Raw genomic sequence first — 14133 nt, 5'->3', positions numbered from 1 at the left:
GACCAGGCTGCACCCACACACCTGACCTACACCCCAGAAGCAGCGGGCTCCAAGCTTGCAGGCGGCCAGGCAGAATTGCAGGGCTTCTCTCATCCTGGGAAGGGGAGTCCAGATGACGCACAGAAGAGATCCTTAGGGAGACTTGAAGAGCAGAGAGATGGCTGATGACTGTGAACCAGATTCTAATGGAATCACTGTATCTGGCTCATGAATAGCTGAAGTACACAAATCCAGTAGGATTTCACAACAGAAGATCAGGAAAAGCGTCAGAAACTAAAAATTATAATCTTGAACAGTTTACAGCAAGCCTTCAGTAAATATAACTGTTTATGCATCACCTGAGCTAGTGTGTGATATACGAGACTAGTGAACAACAATTCCCTGAATCAAGTATTGTGTTCTTAAAGGAATCTTAAACATAACTTTGTCCAAGCAGTTTTATATGATGTAGTAAGCTGACATAAATGTCCATATACTGTGATGCAATATTGTGTTCAACCAGAATTTAATGGACTTATGCCCAGGAAAAAAAAAAGATGGTAACAAATATTTAAGATCCCTAAAAGGAAGTTTTGACCAAAACATAAAATCCCTGCTGCAAAAGATATATCATCCAAAAAAAATGTTTGTGGTTGTAAAATAATGTATTATATTGTATATGGGACATGCTAAAAAGAACAGAACCACTACTATCTTTATGCAAAAATCGTTTAATTCTAACTAAAGACACATATTTCACACATTAAATTAAACCACACCACACAAATTATTAAAGTCAAATCCATCCAAATTATAACAGCTCATCCAGTTTAGGGTCACATATTCGGAAGTCACATGAGCTGGTGCCTATTCTGACAAGCAATAGGTGCAAGGCAGGACACACCCTGGGTGGGATGCCAATCCATCAAAGACACACACTCATACCACAATCAATTTTTATGGAAGTCAATTAGCCTACCTGTACATTTTTATACTGTGGGAGGAATCCAGAGAACCTGGAGGACACCCATGGGAACATGGGAAGAACATACACAGAACTCCACACAGACAGCACCCCAGGAATTGACCCCAGCCTTGCAAGGAAGCAAAGCTAACCACTGTGCTACCACACCACCCCAAAACACCAACATCTTATAGTTTAAATAAAAAAAAGATATTGCTAAGACATAATCAAACGTTCCCATAGAAAAAATCAATCTATATGCATCTCCCACTTAAAAGAGCTACACATGCAAATGGTATATGTATACTGATCAGAGTGTATGGACAGAAATAATGCATATATTGAAAAGCAGACTAAAGCTTCAATCTGAATGCCTGAAACACATTAGTGAATGAAATAAACAGGTTTGACTCTTTATCAGCATAAACAGAACTATGCTGAAATGAATACAGTGTATGACACTGTAAAACAAGTAATTGGTTCTCATGCTGAACCACTGCTTGTGTTTTAGTCATACAGTACAGACTGTACACAACTAACAAATTGCATTATAAACTCACTGATCACTGAACACCTAGCAACCAGTAGTCAAGCTGGTTGATGATGTTGCCTTGAATTGCTGCCACCTGCTTCCATCAGAGAAGCCATTCTTGTTGCCGTGCAACAGCAAAGGAGTGAACAACATACAGTAGTTAATATCATGGAAGTGACGAGTGGGAGCTTGCAGTTCTTGGTTTCCTCAGGAACTGTGGGCATTTCCACAAGAAGTCACATTCCTCTCGGGGGTACTGAGACTCACTTAGGCCAGATTTCCCAACCCTCTTCAACCAGTTAACCTCACACTTTAAACCGGGTTATGCCACTGGTCCAGTGCTCTGTCATTGAGCTGCTTCCTAGATAACGACAGTGCGCCTGACAGTTCCAGTCTCTTGCTCAGCATCAGACCAGCAGCTCCAAGTTCTCCACCAGCTCCCCACATGACAGCGCATCCTGGCCCGACGACCGCGTACGCCAATCAGACCAGACCAGTTCACCACCACAGCTTCCTCTTCTCCATCCTGCCTCGGCCATCTCCGAGCCCCGCCACTTCCCTCTGGAAGTCACTGAGCTCCAGCCCTTGGGACTACCAGCCTGTCAGCAAGAACCAGCGGCCTCTTCCAGCGAGCGTCACACTCTGGTGAAGTACTGCAGATCGCGGCCCACCACGCTCAAGAGGCCCAAGAGGCTAATGCACTTGAGCAAAGGCGATGAGGGGAGCTGTGCAGGACTTTTCTTGCAAGCTCTCCTGCACGACACGATACAAACCAACTCCACTGCTTCAGCATCTCTCCAGGCTCCTGCTTCAGTCCCTGTTCCCTGTTCCTCATCCGGGCCAGAACTCCGAGAAGCTCCCTGCTTCTCTGAATCACAGCTACGTCTTCCCCTTTCCTGACTCCGGATCCTGATGACAGTGAGTGTCACTTTCAATTGACTTGCATAAATGGCATTTTAGATCGCATTTTTCTTAACAGTAGAAGCTGTGTTAATATGACTTCATTTTTTTGTATATGTTTGTATGCATGTGTGAAGGATGTTCATGTACCCAGGAACACAAATGAAGTGCCTTGTGGAAAAATAAAGTTCTTCCAAGTCTAAGAAAAGTAAGCAAATAAAAAAACACACTTGGATATAAACAAGCTTTTATTTTAACAGCATTACAGAGGAAAAACAAAACACATCTTTAAAGCTGCTAAAAACCTAAGTGTATTTTTGCTATACACAGGGTCAAAAAAAAGCAAACTGACATCAACAATGGGTTTCTGAAATTCATGTCATCATATTGCTAAGAAAAGTTATTTTTTATCTACAGGAAAAGATCAAATGTTTCTTCAGAACAAAGTTCTGAAAACAATTACACAAATTAAAAAGCAAATTAGCCAGAGGAACATCTAAATTGGTTTAGACATCAAGACAAAGTGTTAAAGATAGCAAAAGTATTCTAAAAATATAAATCAGATTAATTATGCCAGAAAGTTATGGAAAGCAAAGAATTAAGCTGCCTAAAATTTAAGGTTTTTATCAGGGAGAAGTTAATACACAATACCTCCCCAACATGGAATGTTTAAGTTGACTGCATCTGAGAATGTGTTGGCACTGTAGTGCAATGTCCTTAATGACACAGTGCTTCGTCTTACCTGGTTCCTTTATATATATCCGAGGAAACTTTGCTGCACATTTTTATAGATTACAAGGTACACTGACCAGTTCCAAATCTAGGCTGCTCATTTAGTTATACTGTGTCTTAAGATGTATATTTGTTCACCCATCAGACTTCTTATGATGTTTGTTAATCCAATACTATTCTGTACAAACTAGAAAAGTATCCAAAGTGAATGTGTCTTACAATAAAACTGATCACGTATAAATTCTTTTTGTTTTTTAATAATGGTAGACAAATTTGCAAAAGCACAGAAAATACAACGAAAATGATCTAAAAATGTTAAGTGGTTTTCTTAAAAAACAATAAAAATAATGGTATCATCTTCAGCTGTTCTTCTTGCGTAGCTGAACAGCTGCTTCATTCGGTGGATTTCTGGATTTACTTAAAAATCCAAGTGTCCTCTTCTCAGTTCTAAAATATAGTAAGAATAACACAAAATAATAAAATCATAAAACAGCAAATAGAAGCAAAATACTACACATTTCTTTGAGATCCTTTTATCTGCTCTTCTGTATTCGGTAAAGATACTACCGTAGGGCTTGTTTATTCTTAATTAAAACTTTCTATAATTAATAATAAGCAAACAAGAGTTAGTTCAGCATTAATCAGCAGTGTTAGTCATACTGGCTTTGACGGAGCATGCAGCACACATTTTCCCCTGGTGTCAAACTGTTGATGCTCCACATGTCGCTGTTTATGCCAAAGGGGGTAACTGTTCACTTGGTAACAGATCACATCTTTCTTCCTATGCTCCCAACCTCTTCTGTAAAACTACAAAATTAATTGCTGGTCCAGAAGCCTTTCAATTTTTCTGAACGTAAAAAAAATAAATGGATATGAAAAAGCAGAAATAGAAAACTCCCAAGCAGGTAGAAATGGTAGACTTCATAAAAGCAAAAGCTGATAGAGTTCAAGGGGGGAAACTGAACTCAACAACTGCATGGATTTCGTTATCAAAAAATGAAAATGCATATATGGTTTTAGCAATATACTCATCCTTGTGTGCTGAAAATAAATATGTATTGGAACGAAGGCTCCAATGTTGGGAAGAGCAGATCGCTACAATATGTATTTATCCTTCAGAAACAATCTCATTAGAACAGCTCCCGAGTCTGGCCTGGTTTCCTTCACAGCTTTTTAAGGCATTACCCACTGGAAGGTGGAGGTACATTTTTTCCCCCACATCTGCTCATAAATTTTAAAATGATGATTAAACACAAATTTAACAAGGATTATACCACACACGAGACAATGACTTGATAAATAAAATATTTACTTCTTTAGTCCTAGCCACCTTCTACAAATAGACTATTGTTGTGTGACTTTTACAACAAAAGGAACTCTAAATTGTACTAATCTTTTTTTTTTCCAGAATGAGATTTGACCTTTCTTGAGGTGGTATTAGTGCATTTAAACTTCAGTGTTGCAGTACAAAAGCAGTACAAGCTGAAAATAAAGGCTCTATTTGCACGTGAAAAAATACTATGGTGGCAGGGCTACCACAGTTTTCATGGTCCCAACTTTTTTTGTATATATTTTATATAGATTATAGTTTTAATCACCTCCAAACATAATTATCATAAATTATGAGATTATATATATATACACAGTTCAGCAATCATATACATTGAGTGTACAAAAGATTAGGGATGCCCGCTCTTGAAATCGACTGACGAGGTGAATCCAGGTGAAAGCTATGACCCCTAATTTATTTCACCTGTTAAATCCACTGCAATCAGTGTAGAGGGAGGGGAGGAGACAAGTTCAAGAAGGATTTGAGACAACTTAAGACATGGATTGTGTATGTGAGGGAGAAGAAAAAATATTTAAGTGCCTTTGAAAAGTATGTGATAGTAGGTGCCAGGCACACTGGTTTGAGTGCGTCAAGAACTGGGTTTTCCAAGCTCAACAGTGTCTAGTGTGTATCTGGAATGGTCCACCACCCAATAGACACCCAGCCAATGGCAGGCCGGTGGTCAAAAATGGCTTTGTCTTTGATGAAAGAAGTGAAAGGAGGCGGATACAAAATGTGCACATCAACAGACAGTCGACAGTTAGTCAACTGACAGTTTAGTACAACACTGCTGCAGAAAAATCCATAAAAGAACGCACCACTCATCGCACCTCGACACGGATGGGGTGTGCCATCTGAAGAACATCTGAAGAAGTTCCACTTCTTTCAGGCCATGTAAACGGAACTTATTTTGGAGGCTGATTTTTTGGAGGAAAGGATGCCAGGGTAACACCCGTTCTCTTTGAGAGAAACACCCCGGGATTTGTAATGACCACAGAGAGTCAGAACCTCAGTTTTATGTCTCATCCAAAGGACTATATTTTACATTATAGTGTCCCTGTCGCTATGCTGAAGCATTAGGACCCACAAAGTCTGCAGGGTGAGCACCCCCTACTGGTCCCACTAACACCTCTTCTAGCAGCAACCTTAGATTTTCCATCCAGGTACTGACCAGGCTCACACCTGCTGAGCTTCAGTGGGTTGTCAGTAGTGAGTTGCAGGTGATATGCTTGCTGGCATCCTTCACCAAGTTCTTTACAGAGAAGTGCACACATACTGTAGCACTAACCTAAGTGCTTGGTTCCATCAGTGAAGGGTTCTGGTGGTTCAGTAATGTTCTGGGAGGGGCACATTTGTCTGGCATGGTACGAGTACACTCATTCTCATTCTAGCTACTATTTTAATGGTAATGAGTGATCATCCTCACCCCATGTTGCACCATTTATTTCTTGCTTTGAGGATGACAACCCCCCCTATCTACAGAGTATGTGTGGTCACACAAGGGTCTGATGATCATGACTCTGATGTCCTCCATATGTCATGGCCAAGTCAGTCACTAGATCTGAACCCATTGGAGCATGAATGTGATGTTCCAGAACAACGCCCCAAGACAGCCTCCATCAACAGGCCATGAGCTGAACCGCCTTTCTTGTGGAAGATCTACAGGCCACACCTGCTGGTCCAGATCCTTATGAACGGACTTAACACTGGTGTTTCCATCTTTTGTCCTCTATCTGTACTACACTGATGCAAACAGTACAGACTTATTTTCAAAATATTGTTCATAAGTGAACAATAAATTAAGCTTATTAGACCTTATAATTGCTTTTTAATAAGGAAAATAAATAAAAATATGAAAAACACTTCAGTACCCTGACATCAAATTTAAATTACATGGATTCAGTATCAAGTTTACTTATAATATTAGTATGAATTTGTTGTAAAAAGAATGGAGTTATTTGAACATTTTTCTAAATGTAACTGCTTAAAACTTAAGTGTATAATGATTTGTACCCTATGCTGTGCACTATACTACTAATAAATTCTAATTAAATGCATTTTACTGATATTGAGCCAACTCCTAATACAACAAGGCAGATGCTAAAATGCCAAATATACCAGTGTAAGCTAAAATGTCATGAAATGTAACATTATATGCAAATATAATATTTAAACAAATGCCATGCAGACAATTAAGACCTGATGAAAAATTACCCATAGTTAAAAAAAAGCCAGAAACACACAAATTTGAGTGCTCAAGGCAAATTCATGTACCTCACAAGCAGAAATTCATTTATAAAGAAACTTTGTTCATCCATTGTTGAAACTCTTCAATGAGAACATCGTCTTTAAGCAAGACTTAAATTTCTGGGAAGCAATCCCTTGGGCTTAAAAAACACTACATAAATACAAGGAACTGTTATTGTTGTTCTTGCCAAACTGGGATGTAATTTTGTGCTAGTGTAAACTGAGATGGAAATATTACACATACCTCAAGTGAACCACTCTGAAAGTGTGTGATGTGTCAAGATGCACAATCAAAACTGATTCAGATCTCACAAAAATTAGTGATCTTGGATATCGGAGGTACTGTAGCAAAGGTACAACCAACAAAAACTGTGATAGAAAGGAATTCAAAAGATAACCTAAGGCTGTAAAACATAGTAAGAAAAAGCACTCCAGGCTGCGTGTAGCATTTGATGGTGGTTCTCAAAAACGTCAGGCCGGAAGATAATGGCAGAGAAGCAGAAGAAGAGGTGACGAGGCCTCTCTGAATGTTGCGGTCCCTTACCTGGCATTCAGTCCTCCTCCTCCTCTGTGAGCTCGGTCTCTTTGTGCACCACCACCCGGGTCACTGACATGTCAGGGTGCTGCTCTTTGGCTTCCTTAATTGCCTGGGCCAAGGCCTACCCAGAATTCCACATGCAAACACAGGGTGACGACAAAGTAAAAGAAAGTGGCAAAACAAAATGAAAAGCAAATTAATCAAGCTTGCCCTGGTGATTTAAGCAAATTCACTTATTTGCTTGCGATTCTGTCTGGTCAACAGGGTCTTGTATGGAAGAAGAGCAGAGCAGGATGAAACCGAGCTGAAAGTTGTTAACTGCAACGTTGAAATTAGTGGCAAAACAGACTAAGATCGTGACATAAATCTAGCTGGTAAGTGAGTCTCTCCCTGCCCTCTGCCCAAGTACCCAACACCTCCATCTCAGTGTGGCCTTGTTTTTGTATCGTAATGAACGCTCCGGGTTCTGTCTCAGCAGTGTGGGAAATGACAAGCTGGAGAAGACTTTAAAGGCTCTCTGACAGTTGTATTGCATGTTTCAGTACAGCAGAGTACAGAGGCAGAGAAAGATAGGCTAAACCTACAGGAGATATTCATCTTGCTTATTTTAATGGATTACTATTGTTTTAGTTAGTAAATGTTATTTTAATTAACCTAAACGCAATGCAATAGTACTTTAATTATCATAAGGTAGGATTACCTACTGTATGTCTCATAACCACACATACTGTACCATATACTGTAGTATATTATGCAACAGTATAGGGGTGGACATGATCATATGCTAATTGGGCTATTTGTAATGATTATTTGCATTGAACCCTTGCGAATGTTAAGACCCTTCTGTATAAACATCTTTTCTTTAAACAGGGGGACATTAAAACACGCCTTTTAAAGGTTACATTTTCTTTCCTTTTTGCCTGAAGTGGTAAAACAGAGACCACACTTAAAATACAGATTTGCAAAAATCACCCTCACTATCACCAGTGAATACAGTCTCATTGTTCATCTGAGCTGCCTTCCCAATGTAAAGTACATCTCATTCAAGTCACCAACAGATCGATTGTACTTTCAAACAGCCCTGTTTTTGTTTTTCTCCTGCTGAAGTGCAATCAAAGCCAAAACCAATCTAAGGGTCTACAAATAGAAGAATTGGAAAACCTGTATCTGTGTTTTTATTTTTGTGATGTTATAAATATTTACTATTTTTGACTCATTTAGAAATCCACAACACTCCCTATAGCTGAGAACCTCGGCCGCTCTGTAATTAACTTGACTGAGCTCATCTCGTTTATAAGCCTTGTCTGCTCGTTTCTGTGGGAAGGATGTACTGTCTGCTCAAACATTAATAACTCCAAATGGCATCATTAAGTTGTTTGAAAATTAATTTCTCAGATATTAAGTTCTGAAAACCACTTTTGAAAAGCAGAAGGAGGTAAATTCCATATCAATGATAAATTAGTGGGAGGATTAAACTAAATATTTAATTTATATTTTCTTTACTCTGAACATAGATTGTTTATCCCTTGTGAGTACACATTTTCCAGTTGCTGAAAATGTCTACTAATGCACATGACATTTGCAAAACCATTTCAATAACAATTTATTGGAATCATGCCACTAAGCCTTTCCTACATAATATGCAAAGAAAGAGAGATCAATAATATGGACAACCTTTTACATTTCCTGTACCATATGGATTTACAAAGTACAAGAATACTAAGTAGCACTGTTTTTTTCCAATGGTACAGGTGATAATTAGTGGGATTTTAATGAATTGCAGTGTTATACACTGCTGTGAAATTTGTTTTAGCATTATACTCTTTTTAAGCAAGCTTTTTCCTTCTTCATTCAAAAACAATTCTATTGCAATATCCTACTGAACATTTAGCCATTTTGTTTCAAACTAGAAGTTTATCCTGTTAGTTCTTTATTTTATAACAGGAAAAGTAGCATTTTACCTTGATACACATTTACACACAGAAACTGGAGGAACATCTGACAATAAGTCAATTATATTTGGCTGGTAAATGTGATGTATTAGGCACTACGTCTCTTCATATTGCACATGTAGTTTACCTTTTTAGTTTAATTTATATTTATATAAAATTATATAAATTACATTAAAGTTTGCTGAACCACATGTTTGGTTTCTTCTTGCCCAGCTTAAGTTCTTGTAATAGTAGAAAGCACTAATGGAGCAAACTACTTATGCTCATAACAAACTTGTTGACTATTCCAGGATATCTAAGACTTCTGCACTGCAGTGTGAGATACCAAGAAACATATGAATAGGGATAACATTTTCTTACAGCAAAAATATGTAAATATCACACATTATCATTTAGAAATCCAAGACATTCTCTATGCATGAAAAGTATGGAACAGCAGAGGTTAACAGTACAGTCAGTACAGTCATAGCTGAAAGCAGCAAATCTAATGAGTAAGCCACAGGATAAATACTTTTCAACTGACAGATTCACTCAGCGGACAACAGTTACAGTGGAATTGTAACGCTGTTTGGCTGCAGCTTCAGTCTCAAACAGAGTTTGATTTGGCTAATTGTTTTGCCTTTCATGCATGTTCGCTAGTGATTTCTATATACCAGCCCTATCCAAAAAGTTACATTTATTATGGCAACAATGCACAGTAATTTAAAACACCTGTGCTGCTTACTTTTTAAGTTTAAGATTTAGATGACTGCTTAGATTTCAAAGCCAATGTGCAAATGTACAGTTTCCATGGCAGCAGCAATAGCAGTAACAATCATACTCCTAGCCATGACATCACGGCACAACTTCACAGAACAGAGCCAGTACGCACCTCATCGTGGTCAATGTCTGCATCTCCTGTGATGACAATGCGCTTTTCAATCCTGGTCTCAGAAAGTCCACCTTTTACTGTCTGAGGGGGAAAAAGTTAATCTAATAAATACTGCACTTGCGGTAGGAGCATATGGATAAGTAACAATGGAATTTACAATTCTTCAGACATTAATTAGATGGAAAATCATAAGAAAAAAAGCAACTCTTTTTACACAGTTCTGTAGTTTCTTTACATCATATTCAGAAACTACTAATTACCAATACAGAACCATAAAAAGAACTATAAAAAAATCAACCACAAAGCCAAAATTGAAAAAATGAAATTTAATTTTAGAGAATTAATGTCTATGAAACACTTGATTCATTATAGCTTCCAATTTAAAAAGACTGAAGAGAATGGAACCTTTAATCTCTTTTTTTGGGATATTACACTAAAGAAAATATCAATTATTAATGTGACAAAATCAGAGGACAAGCTACTGCCTTTTCTTTAAAGAGACAACATTCTCAAGTGGCATGTCACTGTAACATTTGCTTGGTGACATGGCCCTCAGTGCACATTTAATGATGACAACACTCTCCCAGACTCGATTAGCTGTCATAGACATGACAGGCTTGCTAATGGCCCATCTACAATCTGCCGTCCACTCTGTTGCTAATGCTCATGCTGACAGCGACAGCATCACCGTGTGCTTCCTGTCCACACCTATAGCTAGATGGATCACTGGCCCTCTCCCATTTGCAAACTCTCTTCTTTATGTTCTCGACTAGTGACAATGAAGTTAGGGGTCACCGACTTTAGATTACAGTATTCACTCCGCACTTGTTGCTCAACGTAATTAACAATCTCTTTGGAGACCGTAATTGTTTTTGACAATGTCACTAGTATTGCATCTATGCAAGACATCGAGTCAGTTCATGAGATTTTGTGTGAAAAATAAAAGCGCAGCTGAAATTAAATATTTGTTATAAAACTCTTTTTAAGGTTTTAAGTTCTAAATGTGTATATACTGTGTACAATGTACATTTTTGACACATTACAGGATCTACGTTTATTAGTTGAAAAAGAAGTGAACCTACTGTACATGCTACAGATTTGTTCATTTGATCATGTACTGCTTTCCTTGGTTAGACTATTTCAAGATGTTAGATCTTGTTTGCCAAGGGATTACTTGCAATACCAAAGATGGTGTCTGCAGGCCAAATCTCAACACTGATATTTGACAATTACAGAACCTACATCCAATTAAAATAACCTCCACATTCCGCTTGAAATAACCCGAGATAATACTAGACACAGAAGAGAAACCATGGGTAAAACGTTTTTAAAAGAAATAAGGAAGAACAGCAAAAATGAAGACGGGCAAAACTAAAAAACAAATGTAAAACAAAGAACTTCTCGAAATCGTGGTCATCTCTGCCCCTTGACTTCTCAAACACAATGATACTAGGTGGTGCGTCACCTACCTGCCCTTCCCGAACCATTACCTTGGTAATGTGTGTAGTGGTGGTGGTGCAGAGGGATTCAGAGGTGATGGTCTGTGCAGTCATGAGAATGCCAGGTTCACCTTCTCCACCGCCATCCAGCTTCAAGACAAAAGGTACTACAAGTTCTCATGCTTTCACTCAAGGCTGTTCCTGAACTAGGACATTCAAAGAACGCCCAAAGACGAAAGAACTCTCGGGGACAAAAAGTACAAAATATGACATAGGTGCCGGACAATCCTTTGCAAGTAAAGATTACCGCAGTCAAAACAGGTGAATTAAAGAGACGTAACTGTTTACATAAGGACAGTTGTGCTTTCTTATACAGTAACAATAAAGCTGGTCAATGCACATCTTTCACTGAAGCATCTTTATGGTGAGGCTAAAGGACCCCTAATTAAACGAACTCCCATTTACCAATTACAGAGGCTGTACTGTACGTCAGTTTGAAAGTTTGGTAATTATGTGCTCCATACTGTATATTCTATTCTCACAAACTGAACTTGCATTGATCCTTTTATTTAACTGAAAATTATAGTATTAACGTGTGCAAGGAAAGCTAAGTACTTATTTTCCAATAATTCAAATCTATGCTTGTGGAGGTGCACAATAGCTTACAAGTATGTAAAGATACTGGGTGAAATCCAATCAAAAAATATGGCAGAGAATTGTTTCATTATTATCTCTCAGGAAGTCTCTCAAAAGAGTCTCTCTCTTTCCATATACAGTACTTTGAACTGTCTGGACATTTTTGGAAACATTGCCCTTTGATGTAGATGACTAACTTGTCATGATATCGTTTTTATGTATTTATACCTGAGAAGCTTCATATGTGATCGTTTTAGTCTCAGTGTGCACTATAGGAACTTCTTTTGTTGATATTTCCATTTTCTGGGCAGCGAAGGCATCAGAGATGGTCACCATCTCAGTCTTTACCACAGGAGGCTGCAAATGGAGATCAAGGCAATGAACAAAACAAACACTACAGTCTTTGTTGGCCAGCTAATCCACACGCATGCCATGAATACAAGCACAGTGCCATCCCTACAAAGGCTAAAAAGCTCCGTTCTCACAAGTGACAAATGATCTCAGTACAACCCACAAAAGTAAAAGATTGGGCAGTGAAAGGGGACATTCGGTTAACACTATCAGTAAGTAAACAGATGGTTTAACCAGTAGGAGACAGCAGATACAGAGTTTACAAGAAAAATGTACAAAAAAACTATTAAGTGTTAAAAAAACTTCCAAATTCCAAAGGATTCAACATATTTTTAAAGCTACAGGATCAGTCACAATAAATACTTTAAAAAAAAGCCAACATAAATGATCAGTACAATAATTACTAGATGTTGTTTCTCTACCAAATGAGTTATCGGAAGGTCAAGATTGTTTCTTGTGTTCAACCGAATTATGAGGGTTAAAAACTTAAAAGGAGCATTTTAGACAGGGGAAACAATTACATCGGCTTTCACACAGTGAGCTACACATGCATAGACTTCTCGTAGCAAACCACATTCGACAGACAAGAACACATCACGCTTCCACTAAACAACACAAAACACATTCACATGGACCAAGACTGGGACACGGAAATAAATCATAAAAAATAAGTGAATAATCAAGTTGTAAAATGCAACTAAAATTTAATGAAAGAATGAAATATTTCAACTGACAAGGGCTGCTTCAGTTTAAGAGAGGCAGCCAGAAACCAAGACCGAAGCAGGCAGAGCTTGTGCTGCATGACCAGCATGTTTCTGCATGGGGAGGTAACGGCGTTTTTTTGTCAAGCAACCCACTGTGAAAAAGAACAGGGCTTCAATCCCCACTCATTCGCTCTTAGGTTTTCAGCAACAGCAGGAATGGGAAGACAGCATGAGAAAGCGGCAGGTGGCACCAAAATGAGTCCAGGTCAAGAAAACCTCGGCGAGCCGGAATTTACCTCCGAGCAACAGATAACCTGCGGAATGTGCTCAGTTTCACCGTGAAACATGTCTCCGTTTACTCTGGGCTCCTCCACCGTCGCTGCTTCGGGCAGCTCCTCTGTCTCCGTTCGGCCATCCTCCTCTTCATGTTCCTGATCTTTCGGCTCTTCGACATCTTCCTCCACCGCAGCGTCTGAAGAAGAGAGGGGTACTGCGACTTCGCCTGCTGGCGTCTCTGCCGCATGCACGCTCTCCTGCTGGGAGCCCTTCTCCTCTGGTCCTGCTTTGACCTGGTCCGGGGACACGCCAGTCACTTCAGGATGGTACTCCGCTTCGTCCTCGCTTTCGCTGTGGCTGCCCGAGGATGTGCTAGCCCTCCTCTCCTCCTTCTCCTGCTTCACTGAAGAGTCGCCAATCTCTGGGCTAACGGCGGCCTGAGCTCCCGTTTTAACTTTGGGGGTTCTCCTGATCTCTTCAATGACTACCGTCTCTTCTATCTCAACCTCTGCCTGCTCGCACGTCTCTGGTTTCTGTTTGTCATCTGAGCTCTACACAGGGAAACAAAACAGAAACGGATGGAAAACGCAAACATACGTGATGAAAGCAAAACAAAAAAAACAGAAGGGAAAATTAAAAAAAGACAAACAGATGGTGAATGGATCACACGTGGTGTTTTGTG

At 39.1% G+C, this 14133-nt stretch overlaps 1 protein-coding gene across 19 annotated transcripts in view; it reads right to left on the bottom strand.

Annotated features, from left to right (window-relative positions):
• Positions 1-2605: 2605 nt before the first annotated feature.
• Positions 2606-14133, bottom strand: part of epb41l2 (erythrocyte membrane protein band 4.1 like 2) — a 106378-nt gene continuing 94850 nt past the window's right edge. For 15 of the 19 annotated variants that reach the window (XM_015359020.2, XM_015359027.2, XM_069195881.1 and 12 more), the window contains 6 exons: positions 13472-14002; positions 12349-12477; positions 11515-11634; positions 10046-10126; positions 7229-7343; positions 2606-3554 (listed from right to left, as the gene is read on the bottom strand). In XM_015359020.2, coding sequence (XP_015214506.2) covers positions 7236-7343; positions 10046-10126; positions 11515-11634; positions 12349-12477; positions 13472-14002 — 969 coding nt within the window. In that variant the 3' untranslated portion in view covers positions 2606-3554; positions 7229-7235. The remainder of the gene's footprint in view (positions 3555-7228; positions 7344-10045; positions 10127-11514; positions 11635-12348; positions 12478-13471; positions 14003-14133) is intronic. The other 4 variants (XM_069195877.1, XM_015359105.2, XM_069195904.1 and 1 more) reach the window with 2 other exon arrangements.

The sequence above is a fragment of the Lepisosteus oculatus genome, chromosome 2 (assembly GCF_040954835.1).
Source record: "Lepisosteus oculatus isolate fLepOcu1 chromosome 2, fLepOcu1.hap2, whole genome shotgun sequence".
Lineage (NCBI taxonomy): Eukaryota > Metazoa > Chordata > Actinopteri > Semionotiformes > Lepisosteidae > Lepisosteus > Lepisosteus oculatus.
Note: the sequence above shows the minus strand (reverse complement) of the source record. Positions and strands in the feature narration are given on the sequence as shown.